Source organism: Aythya ferina (assembly GCF_964211825.1).
Source record: "Aythya ferina genome assembly, chromosome: 8".
Lineage (NCBI taxonomy): Eukaryota > Metazoa > Chordata > Aves > Anseriformes > Anatidae > Aythya > Aythya ferina.
In genome coordinates, this window is record NC_140304.1 from 14,000,516 (window position 1) to 14,014,399 (window position 13,884).

At 38.0% G+C, this 13,884-nt stretch overlaps 1 protein-coding gene across 10 annotated transcripts in view; it reads right to left on the reverse strand.

Moving 5' to 3' along the window:
* Window positions 1-13,884, reverse strand: part of RABGAP1L (RAB GTPase activating protein 1 like) — a 248,568-nt gene that overhangs the window by 167,559 nt on the left and 67,125 nt on the right. For all 10 annotated transcript variants that reach the window (XM_084526909.1, XM_084526912.1, XM_084526910.1 and 7 more), the window contains one exon: window positions 11,567-11,717. In XM_084526909.1, coding sequence (XP_084383035.1) covers window positions 11,567-11,717 — 151 coding nt within the window. The remainder of the gene's footprint in view (window positions 1-11,566; window positions 11,718-13,884) is intronic.

Below are 13,884 nucleotides of genomic sequence, written 5' to 3' on the forward strand. Positions count from 1 at the left end.
GTGTGGTGCCAGGAGTTGTATTCGATGATTCTTACAGGTCCCTTCCAGTTCGGGATATTCTATGATGCTATGAAATAAAAAGCTAGACATGAAGAGTACTTCGGGATCCTTTGATTCTTAGTGTTCTTTTCTGAGCATCCAGGGCTCTCTAACTCCCATCACATCAAACACTGACACATTGAAACCAGCAATTAGGTAGTCAGCTCTCTTAAAAAGGATTTAGAAACAATAGCTTTCATCAAGCAGGCACAGGAAATACCGCTTATTTTACGAACTGTATTTTGCACCCTTTTCTACGTGAGGAAGTTCAGGACCTCAGATTGGGCTGGTACTCTTATTCCTAAGAATTTAAACAACCTTTCAAAATCATACAACAGAACTTACAGCTTGAATTCAGGCAAAAACCATTCAAACGCAATTCAGATTTTCAAGAAAATCCTTTTTAGATGGAATCACTGCACTGGGATCCACTGTGGCAGTTCTGCATGCAGCTGACACACAAATGGCCTTCCAATTCACATGTCAGATTCAGGCTGTCCCAGATTTCTCCCAAAGACTAATGCCACTATTAATTTATACATGCAATAACAGAAATTAGTCAGCCTTATAAACAAGGCATTTAAAATACAATTACTGTGTTTTTCAGTGCAGTCTTCCAACTCCTAGACTGCAGATCCTATATGTATCGCTGAACTCCTCTCAAACTAACTGCTCCATTACAGTAACATATGCAAAATGATGCTTCGTCTCCTCCAGTCACCGTCAGATAACTCCAGCCCTTGAGTAACGCAGCCTCCTGAACTCCAGATATCCAACCTTTGTTTGAGAGCAAGGCATGGTTAAGAAGTTGGCATACAAAGAATTTCAAATGAAAGGTGATACCCTGAGGAGGCTGACTTAAAAAGAAAAAAAATATGTATATTGTCAGGGATTGCAGTGCTCTTGCAATTGTCCACACACAACTATTTGATATGGTGTAGGGCACTGTTCAGATTAAGCAGAAAGATGCAGGCACAGGATACATATGCATTGCAGAAAGACAACACGCTGCAGAGAACTTCAGAAAGGAGCAGCACAGAACACTGACACCTCTACCGAATTCTGCTGTGGCTGCTCTCTCAGCATCAACATCATTACTGCTACAGGAAAACTGAACACCTCTTAACAAACCAGTATGCAAGTTAACCCAGGATATCTAGTAGCATTTTATCTACAGAGGGGCATCAGGGATTTTAGGAACAAGCTCTGAGGCGCAAAGAATTTACCAGAACTACCAGCTCTTATTGCTCGCTACATTGTAAAGATACAGCAAGACACTGAGACATCCCTGCTTCATCTTGCCCAACAAAATGCTATTATCAGCATATATATACTATACATATATTGCATATATGCTATACACACACACAGAGTTGATGAGAATATCAATTTAAGTATCAATTCTTCCAGTAACCATCATTTAAACCCACTCAGGCCATAATACTGTTACTATCATTCTATTTTAAGTGATGAACAACTGCGCTCCCCTACTTCTGCAGATAACAGATTATAAAGTCACAGAGACCACAGCAGAACATGGTCTCCAAGAGGACAAATGCAAATCTCATTTGCACTCTACCCTTCAGAACAAATGTGTTAATTTATAGCATTTTAGAGCTAGTAGGTCGTACAGTGTCCCAAGAGCCCGGAATTGCATTGTGTCGTTTTAATGCTATCATAAGTGGTTATGTACAAAAAAATTGCAAGAGAATTCTTTATGTTTTATACCTCAAATATCATGCATAAAGGTTAAAATTATTATTAAATAAAAATTATTAATGGATGCTATTCCTTTTTTTCCTGAAAAGAGCTGTCATTAAACATAAGAATTTCTTTTAACATGAAGAGTGAACACAAGATTTTCATTTTGCGCACACAAAAATTGAAAGATTTTCTCCAGATGAGCTATAAATGAATCAAAACTTGACAAATTAAATTCACCTTAGGGACACTTTATTTCTGAATTTGTAACAGAAGTATTAACATTTACTATGAAACTAGGTACCTTGGTACATTCGTAATAAACTAAACCTTTTATCTGAAGTCTGAATTTAAATGAAGCTATTTAAAGAATTAAAACTTCTGTCAACCTCTGCTCTTCAGAGGCAATACTTCCTTATTAACTTCTGTAAGTATTTTCAGTTCATCTCTAATTTATTATTCCACAACATGCAGCACCACTAAAATAATTCAAACAAGCAGAAAACGAACCACAAGGAATAACAGCTCAGCTTATACCAAAAATGAGGCGTCCTATCAATCCAACCAGCATATGGTCTTAATCCTTCTCTACAAAAGACATAAAATTAACAAAATGTCAAGAATCTACATGCCACAAAATGAACAATGTAAGTTTAACAAAATTGGTAAGTAAAAGTTATCCTAGCCCTCCCCTTTTTCAGGGAAGGTAGGGGTAAGTAAAGCTTGTGAATCTGCCTATACATATTGAATAAATTGAATTTAAAACAAACATGAAACTGGAAATGTTACATACACATCTCTCAGTGATCCGTTCCTCTACAGTTATTTTACTTCATATCTAAGCATCTAATTAAAAAAGCAATAAAACAAGTAGTATTCATTCTGGTCAAATAAAAAATGTTTTTCTTAATACCTGATCCTCATAACGTTTATTTTTAAATAACTGAGAAGCATATAACTATACCATTCTTGATACCTAATCTCTTTAGAAGTGAAGCAAAACCTTTTCTAGTTAGCATAAAAAAAAATAAGATAAAAAATGCTAGAACAACAAAAATATTACAGCTTGGCATTTTCCAAAGTATTACCATTGAAATTTCCCACTGATTGTTAAACAGACAACATGGAGACGGGCATGCTGTGTCTGTAGTATCTGTAACCACATGCAGAGCTCAGAGGATACTGGATGCTCCCCACTGAACAGGGCAGAAAACGCAGATTAGAATTATAGAAGTATTAAGGTTGGAAAAGACCTCCAAGATCATCAACCATCACCCCACCACCAATGTTACCCCCTAAACCATGTCCCTAAGCACCATGTCCAACCTCTCCTTCAATACTCCCAGGCTGTTATTGCTTTTAAAACCTTTGCTTTTAATACTAGGAACAGTCAAAAAACAGCTGGCATCTAAAACACTCATTACGTAAATTACAGTGGCAAACTTACCAACAGGTCAATAGCCACGGCCCCTATCAGCGTGGACAAGCTTCTCAGAAGTCTGTCATCTCTGTCATCCACACCAGCCCTGGAGCTGGCCTTTCACTGGATACCATTTGGCACGGTTTACACACTCAGCACATTTTAATTACTCTTGTGAAAGTTTTTCAAATGTACTATGAAAAGTACAAGCAAGAGCTGTTCTACTTCATTATTTCCAAAGTAATACAGAACACTGTCACTGTAAAACATTACTTCAGGTTTCCATGGCTGCTGGCTTGTGTCTCTTCTGCTCCCGATTACACTCAAACTATTTTTGTTCCGCTCTTTTTCCAGACACCATTACCTTTTCCTCTTGCATCTACCCAGAACAAAGTAGCTGTTCCACAGCATATGCAAACCATACTTACACTATCACTTGTCTATGCAGCCCTCAAGAGCAGCCTTTATAATACCCTAACAGTGAGTTATGAAATTACTTTTTCGTAATTGAATGTTAGCAAGGCTGAACAGGCAGCAATGAGGCCTAAAGGCCTTTAGTGTAAACACCAGAAATTTACTTTGTCCTCTCAGCTCTGATGCAATGCATATTCTTTTTGTTGCCTTTTTATCAGGGGCTGTGTCCTGTACGCATTTCTGATCCTTCGGTTCTGTTTTGAAATCTCCATCACTGCACAAAACTGCCTCATCATAACTAGTTACCCGGGAGGACAACTCCAACTCACATGCTTTGTCAAGATCTTGGTGTGCTCATATGTTTTCATCAGTCTCCAGGCAATCATTTATAGTGTTTGTAGACAAAGTAGCTACCTCCTTCATGCATTTGAGAAATGGTACCGTTTCTTTGTTGCTACCAACAGTAAGGCCCTAGCATCTGCAGCCTTAACACTAAACGCTTCCTGGATTTTAAGTGCCAAATGAAGATATCAGACTGTGGAAACAGGTTAGTGCATTTTTCATCAGGAATTTTATGTTCTTCCTATTCTAATAGACACGTATTTGAATCAGGGTCACACAAAGCATAGATATGTACTCTTTTTTTTTTTTTTTAAACCACTTGTAGAACACTCTTGATTTACAAAAGTCGGTGATTCAAAGAAAATAATTTTTAAGACCTCCAGGTTTTAAAGCTTGTCTGCCTACTCTTGGGCTGCATTGTCTTTCATTATTATTTACTGCTTTAGAGAATTCGGAGATGCGTTAAGGAAGGCTGCAGTGTAAGTGCAAATTGATTGGACTAAATATAATATAGTGAATAAGCTGCATTTAATAACACATCAGAAAATGCTTAAGCAGTCATTTATTATTATTATTATTAATTATTATTTATTTATTTATTTTTACAAATGCATTAAGTTGTTGCACTTTGCGCAGAAGCATAAGCTCACCCATTTTCACTGAGGACAAAGATACAGAATTCTAAACACAAATATTTGCCACAAAAATACTCTAATGTTTCAGTCCATTAACCAACCTGCTGTGGCAGCTGGTGAACAGTCATCTTTTTAATTAGCCTCCCTTACTGATTAATTAGTCTCAGAACACTGAGCAGTGGAACCCTGCACGATGCCATTGGGACAAAAGATATTCCTCTTCCTACTGCTAACCTAATAACCTTTGGTATAGCTGCAAATAACAAGCTTGATTAATTTTCTACTCCAAGCAAAACAGTCTTCCTAAATAAGTAATCCTCTCAAACCATGGCTAAACTGTTTCACACAAATAAAAAAGCAGTGACATCACAGCACCAGTTTCCAAGTCAACTACATTTACATGGACAGAATGGTTCATTTGTAATCTCCTCCACATTCTATTTCTACCTATGCTAACAAGCAAGCACTAAAAGAAAATAAAGCAAATATTACATATGAAACAAAGAAGCAAATACCCTTTTTACTTTGGAACAGTGTCAGTAATTTCAAAGTGTTAAAGGGAAACATTTCTGTATTGAGTTTACATGAAAGTTCATCTTCAATCCTTTGAGATCTTTTTGGAGACAGATGCACCAAGAAAAACAGTTTAATGAAGTTAATTCAATGGCTATGCTTAAGCAGATGATGAAACTTCAACAACACTACTTGCTAATTTTACCTATCCCATTTTTAACTTTTACTTTTGGACAAGAGATTACCATTACACTTCTGGGATAAGATGCTGACACCCGTTCTTCAGACGTCCCACAGCCCTACTACAATGAAAACACTTGTGTTCTGAGAAGGTGCTTAGAACAATGAAACTGGGCTTATTCAAATGTTTTTCTCTACTGTAACTCTTAGAGATTTGTAACAGAAGTCTTAAGATCGATCTGAAAGAAGCACGAATGGCAGCATCTGCTTGCAAAAGCACCAGAAGAAACAATAGAGACAGGGCTAGGAGAAGGGCAAGCACTGACACACGAGGGCAGAAGAGACAGCAGCCCAAGTGGCAGACGAGAAGTGTCCTGCCACACCTCGAGCAGAAGGCTGCACGCTGCTCAGGCCCCACGAGAGATGCCCAGCCAGCTGGAGAGGGCAGCAAAGCCACCACGCACCAGCCCTGCCACCAGGACAGGCCGCAAGCCTCCAACGCACCCGCAAGGAGGAAGCGGAGGCGAGGGGCAGGGACGTGACTGATCCAGAGGCTGAAGAAAGCAAGCTTTGAGGGAAAGGACTGTGCCATAAGAAATGCCCCGCTCTTAAAGAGGGCAAAAAACTTGTTAAAAATAAAAGTTTGTTGAGAATAACCAAGATAAACCCAGGAGATGTAGGGAGCACTTCACAGCCAGCATCCCTTGTCCTCCACGCATCACACAGCTGACCCTGGCCAATGCAGCCAGGCGCACACACCTCAGGGCTTCTGAGTACATGGGTACGAGAAATTTAGTATAAGCAATATGTAAAGTGCAATTTCATTCTTGAATGCAGACTGCTTCTATTTGCCATAAGTTACTGTTCTTTCCAGCAAACAAGTGTTAATCTTTAATTTTGTACCTGGACCTGCAGAACTTAATTTGAAAGGTATACAGACGTAGGAAATCATACCGTTGTTTTTGTTTGGTTTGGGTTTTGGTTTTTATTTTTTATTTATTCACTCCTTTAAAATGAGAGGATGTGTCTTGTAGGAGTCAGAAATTCCAGTACTGGTCAGAAAAGAAATAATAAACTATGTATATTAGCTCTAAATCAGCTAGATGCCCTAACAAACTTCCATATAGCTGGTCCTTACTGCAAGAGAATTTTACTTCAGTGTGATTAGTACTGATTTAAAATAACCACATTACTGACATAAATTATTTTCATGATTCGACAATATATAATCCCCAAATCAAAACATCTCATATTTGCTTTGAGATTTGGGAAAATTCTCCAGATTTTCACTCTACTGTAGAATGACTTGGTATGTTATTGGCCCAGACAGAAACCAACATTACACAGTCAGCACACAAAGCTATTTTTTGGCCAGCTCTTCTCAAGCTTGACCTTTTAATTAGTTATTATCTCTAACTGTTCTGGGCACATGCTCATATTGCCAAAGGTAATTATGACAACAAACAATCTTATTTTTGGTTCTCTTGAAAGTCATTTGGAAGGACAGACATACGGTCTTTCTTTAAGCCTTTTGACTCAAAATCATCAGCCATTTCAAAAATTGGCATTCGCATTCATACGTCAACTTTCGTTGCTCTTGAGTAACGCATTACTACCAAAGCCTAGTTCATCTGAAACCAGGCTTCTTGCTCTGATTCTAGTGAGGGAAAAGAAAAATGAGAATTGAAGAGAGATTTTGTTTTCTTAATCCAGAGAATCGGCAGCATTTCAAACTTCTCTGCATATGCTGTTAAATTAACTTTATACATACTGCTCGTTTCTTAGTGGAAATCAGATTGTAAATGGAAGATCTCTTACTGAGGAATTATACTATTAACCAAATCATAAATCTTGGCTCAGAAGGATCCATCCCAAAGTTTTCAAACTACAGAACATGAGTGGCTGTTTTCTTTTTCCGTTTTCTTTATTTTACATAAGCAACTCCATATAGCCCTGACACGTGTTGCTTTCTAAACTTAAGAAAAAGGACCTGAAAGAAGGTAGTTTCAACAGTAACAGTGCTAAGGAATAGGAACCCAGTAACCCATAACACTGAAAAGGTGAATAGAAGCCTTGCCCTACAAACTCAACAGGGAAAACACATGCAAGAAGGAAAACATCTAAAATACAAAAGCAAAACATTATTAATGGGCAGCATAAATGTAAGAAATAAAACATCTGTTCCATTTCAAATGTAACAAGTGCACTTTAGTAAGTTGCTTTATTACCACCATCAAGTGGCAACAGATTTCTAGTAATTTAGCATCAACAATGCCTGACACCCATTCTGACAGGGACAGAGCCTTCAACTGTAATGAGGCAGACAAACTGTGGCTTGCTGGTGGTTAGTTTATGGGAGTTCAAAATATATCTCATCATTGGAGCAGTCCACCTAAGCATCTTGAGAGGGACCACAAAGGTGAACGTGAAACACTGCCAAGGTAAGCAGGAGAAAAAACTCCCTCAACAAAGTGACCCTCACTTGTGCATCTGTTCTTCTATCTGCCTTCATCTAACAAATGGGCCTGACATGCTTTTACAAAAGCTCTATATACCAGCATTACCCCTTCATTATCATCACATATATTACCCCTTCATTATCATCACATAAGCAGTGCTGTCACACTGTTTTGCCTTCGTTTTTCCCCTTAAGAGAGAGAAATACATATTTCTCTCTTCTAACATATGTTTTCTTTTCCCCTCTCTGTGCTGTACCACATGCAGCAGGGTCAAAAGCCTATGGCACGCATACCAGAAAGGTAACTAAGGAAGATTCTGTCATACAGTGCAGATTTACATATATGCCAGAAGGGAAACAGCTGCCAAATCACAACTCCTACTCTCTAAAATTGTATGCAAGGCCTGCTATTGTGCTCCAGTAAAGATTTCTAAGAGGCCCAGAGAAATCACCAAGCTGGAACTCAGCAGGAGATGTAAGAAATGTTTCTGTGAGCAGAAGTATTTCTGTATCCCTGCCCTCCTAGAACTCCAAACTCAGCCAGAAATGGGGAACGTATCAGCGTGTGAAGACCCTGGTATGAGAATGGAAACTCAGTTCACTAGGACGTTCTTGACTGTCAGCCTCCAGTGCACAAGATGAACATGGGACGTGCCTCTTGGAGATGGTATGGCACTCATTTTTCTTACAGGACGGAGATTTTGTTTTCCTTTGTGCTGAAGTGAACCACTAAAACAAATCCCAAATTACTCACTCTCTTACACAACACACTGAAAAAAGCAGTTTTCTAACAGAAAAACTCTGCAGTAGATTTCAGAGCTCTGCACAGTGATGAATATATATATATAATATATATATATACACGCACACACGCATGCTGTAACATGCACACCAGATTTGTCAAGCGATGTGAATAATAGTTGGCCAATCTAACATATCACTTCTGCACAAACTGCATGCAATTGGCATAAAACAAATGTCTATATCACAATCTCTGAAGTAAATTTAAATGTTGAGACTCTGCTATCATTCAGTTCATCACAAGGGACACATTTTCAGCCTGCCAACAACACTGTTTTCCTCCACTAGTAAGCAGTTTTACCAGAACTTAACCAGCAACACTGGAGTAGTTTTAAAGTTCCTTTAAAGTCCCAGCATTTAACATAGTTCTCTCTGATCCCCAGAAACTGAAGTCACAAATTAGGCATCATATGTTCAATACTGGTAATTCCAGCTACTGGGTTTAACATTCAACTCGTGACAGTGAAATGACAGTTTTCAAGATTTGTTCCTCAAGTTAGGCCTCTAAAATTTACTTTAGAAAAAAAAATTTACATCTCATATAAACAAAGATGCTTTTAAAGTCAAGCCTCACTCAACAAAACTGTCCAGTATTCCTTACCTTACTAGTAACAGCTAATGTGTTAATGACCACAGTACTCTATACCCTTTCACTACGAATGACACAATTTAGCTGTGTTATTTTGATCACCAGGCCAAAAACAAACAAACAAACAAAAAACCCTGCACCTGTATAAATGTACTTTCTTACAAATCTCCAGGCACAGAGATTTTTCCACCAGGGCGTTCAGAGAGGGCTCTGCTGGAAGAGCTGTTACAAAGAGCTAGAAAATTGAGCAGCATGGGACACGGCATCAAACTTCCAAGGCAAGCCAGCTGTAGCAGGGAGCTGTCAAAGGAAGAGCCATACAAGGAGGGAAGCAGGCAGTGGGTTCAGGTTCAGCTGTTGATCCTGCTTCTTATATCTCAGTGCACTCGATCCTCAGGACTGCCCAGTGCAGAACTATGCCATCTCTTACCGCCTTGGTCTGTCTTACAGAAATGTGCTCAAGGATGCCCACGCTTACAGAATACTGAATGGTCAAGACACACGCAAAAACATCAGAAGTGAGCCTAATTAAGACAGAGACAATATAGCAGAATGACCAAAATACAAGGAGACAATGAATCTGCCCAGACTCATGAGTAAACCGAAAGAATCAAAATTAAAGCTATGCATTTGATGGGAAGAATAGTTAATTATGGAAAAAATAAAGTACACATTTGTATATTGGGATGGTAGCATACAATGAAGAAAAAAATCAGTTCTGCTTTTTCATACAGAAGTGAACAATGAATACTCAATAAATCTGTTTAACATGCATCTCATTATTGATACACTTAAGATCTACTACTACACTATTACAAAAATTTTAGTAGGATTCAGAGAATATATATATGCCTATTTATTTATAAACAGCCTAATTCACATTATAAGCACACCAAAATGAAACAGACAAGTGTTTCCAACACACCTAACGTTAGCTATTCCTCAAAACATACCTTATTTTTGCTTTGGTATAGTATTTCTCTTGTTCATTTCTTTTCATGAATCCTTTAATCTAATGTATGCCAAATGGTGTAGGCACCAGCAATTACATACAGTCAGACAATCCAAGAAAGTTGGATTTCAGAATAAAAGTGTTTTACTTTAGAAGAAAACTGAGTTTGCACAAATGCTTCAGAATAGAATTTAATTTTATAATCCATACCAGTGTATTTTTTTTTTATATTAAATACTATATGCAATATCATCTTCCAACATAACGTCACTGAAATATTTCTGCCATGAAAAGGACAAACGTAGCAAGGTATTTTTAAGGCATGAGGCCCTAGCTTCAAGATCAGGATTGTATTTTAGAAGTTTTCCACTCCCTCCTCCGCTGTGCAACAAACATCTTCCCCACTTTTGGAAAGCAAGGGCAAAATAACGGAGGTGGTTTTGATGCAACATGCAGCTGACAGATGTCCTGTGAATGGTTCCTAAGGAAAATATAACCTAGCTACCACGTCAAAAAGAAAGGTTTACACTATCAAAATACCTTTATTAGTAAAGGAAAAAGAAGCCATGATGACAAATCTCACTCCGGGGACACTCTTAAACTTTAGTAAGAAAGCTGGTAGATCAGATTAGGAGGGCAAGCATCAAAAAGATGTCGCAACATTATGAAACAAAGTGTTTACTGTACCCCAGAACTTGCGCATGGACAGATGGTCCCTTCTCCAGCTAACAAATCCAACACTTTCTTTGAGCAACATGTAGAGAGTATCTTCATCTCTTTGTGTCATTATGACCATTTTTGATACCACTTTTTTCCTCAGAGTGCGTAAGCACCCTGCCTTGCAAGAATTTTAGGACTACAGTGAGGGTACTTCCTGAAACTGAACAGAGTTTTTGCTAGTACAGTGGTTCTCAATCTTTAAATCACAGCTATAAGCACTTTGGAACAGGCTACAGACAACTTGAAGTGGTTATTAACTGCACTGGCAGCATTAGCATACAGAACAGGAGATTCCTGACAGGATTCTCTTCTCAAGCTGCCTGTACAGCAAGGAGAGTAGCTCCTGCTAAGTAAAATACCTCTAAATTTCTTTTATAAATAAACAACAAAATAAAAACCCCACAAGCTTGCTTTCTTATTTGTTACTAAAGCAAAACCAAAATGAAACAGTAAACTGAAGTATGCAGTGAACAGAAATTGCTGAAAAAAACATGAAGTTAAAAAACACCACCACCAAACAACAAGCTGATGTGCTTATTATCATCACAGCAAGTGCATAGAAAGCTAAATGTCAAGTATTACTACAGATATAGGTCAGCAATTTCCATTGTTAATGCCATTCAGCAGGTACCCATGGCAGGAGGTAAAGTCACCTAATCACAACTTCAGTTGCTTCAAACAAGTCAAACTGTTTCACTCTTCTGCTGCTTTGCCACTGAAAAAAATTGCTGCCAGTGTAATTCATTTTAACTGAGTAAAACGTCAACAAAAAAAAAAACAAACAAGAAAAAAAGTCACTTACCATTGTGATGAGAATTCTGTATTTGTCCAGCATCGCCTGGTTGTCATGGCATCCTGCCAGCAACTGCCAAACCTCTGCCCTCAGCGCTTCGGGAACACCTCTTTTCACCAGTGCAGATAATCCATTAGGTCTCACGACAAGGTTATTGTGCCTAAGAAACAGACAATCATTCATCTATTACTCTACAGAAACAGATATCAAGATACAAATATGAGAAGTTTTCCAACTTTCCAATGTTACTCCGAAAATTAAGAGTCATCAACTGACAAATAAATAATTCTTGTACTGCTCATACTAAACTAGTATTCTTCAGATGGGAAGAAAAATTGCTGCAAGGATTTACAATAACCACCAGCAGCAGAACATAGCGATTTCCAAAATTAATCCTGGGAGGATTAGAGATATTAATTAGAACAATAAACAATTGCAGAAATTGATCTAAACTGGCTAATAAAGAACAATTTGAATTGAAAGAGAGGACTATGCTATCTGTGAAAACAGTTTGATCTAAATATTTCTTCAATGTATATGTTTAGCATAGGTTAAAAAAATGAAAGGAAAAATAATCCTTACAGGGGAAAAAATTTTGGAAAACAACTAAAAGGTGATTTTAAGAGTACTAATGCAAAGGTTCAAGTTGAAGTTTTTACACTTAATGCCAAGAGGATATTGCAAGCCCCACAAAGCAGTAGCCCTTGCACACAGCTTTGCAAAATCCCAGCTCTCCAAACACACCTGCTAGTGGGCTGCGCTGGCATTTTACTACCTGCTTGTACACACCAAACAACGCTGGAGCACACTTCCAGGCTGACTCCCCAGCAGCACATAATTCATCCTACAAAAAGCGGGTGTATACAGCCACCAGAAGGCTGTAATCAGACCCGTTGGATACTGAAGATCACATATTTTCCAAACATAAACTAGTTACTGAGCCCATACCTTTAGGAGATAATTACTGCACACGATATTGCTGAGCTTTCAGTCACAGATATTTAAAAAGTCTTTTTGAGATAATAGTGTTTACTGACGTAGATTAAACCTGGCTTTGACTGGTTATGGCAATTTTCATAACAATGCAGCAGGAAGAATGCATGCATTGGCTCTATCTTGTCTAATGTAGGAAATGCTGACAACAATTTGCTTCGTTATTGTTTTGACCATTGTTATGTTTCTCATTTTTACTGGTAGGAGAACAGTGAGAATGGCAGTTTAGCCAAATTCTACCAAGCTGCCACTGAATTACATAAACTACATAACCCATAATTTGACCCTCAATTTTCTGTAAATGTTTAGAGTACTCATTCTTTGAAACAGGTCATTAGTATGTGAACAGTTTACCACTATAGTTTAAATTTAAAATGTGCTCTAAATAATTTCCTTTTTCCCATGCTCAGAGGACGATATCCATGATATACTTGTCCCAAATCACTGGGAAATGGGGGTGGAGGGAGAAACTTGTTCTATAATGCCCTTACTCTGTTCAGCACAGTAACTATCTGTATTTGTAAGCGTGTAGTGCAACACAAATCATTTCAAAGTTTATTATTTACTCAGCCTAACTGAAGGCCATTACGTAGCCCCTCTTCTCTTTTTCAGTATGTTTTGTAGCACGTCACGTTAGTACTCTTGTGATGGGAAAAAGATAGAAACAAAAAACAATGTCCCATCCACAGGACTATTAAGAGAACAAGACACTCTAAACAGTTACAAAGTGATGGAATTTAGGAATAAATAAATAAAAGACACTAGAAACTTAAAACACAAGTTGTGCAAATAAGAACCATTCACAAGACACTGCATATTAAATTAATTTGGTCATATGCATTACATATGAAATACAGAAGGCATTCTCTAAGGACTCAACAAGTAGGTAACACAAAATCAACACCTAAAAAGGTACATTCCCATATAAATGTTACAGAGCTTTTTCAGTGACACTAAGAAACAATACAAATAGCTTATGGCAACAACTAACAGAGATGCTCCTTCCATGTTACACCACCATCCTTACTCCTAACCATATTTGGAACTAAGAATGAAGCATTCTACAGCACACAATATTTTAATGTATTTGCCAAACATTTACAAAGCTTTACAGTATAGGCAATGTTTTTGCAATGCTAGTGCCTGCTGTAGAGCAGAACTAGCTTTAAAAAGCAACCTCTCTGTTTCCGAATATCTGTCTGGGAAAGAGTCTGATCATTAATAACCCTCACAATCGTGTTCTGCAATATTGAACAAATATACTTTTTTTCCCTCCCTGGTATAGAGGCCCAGGCACATTACATTGCTAGAGATTTTCTGGCCAGACTGTAACA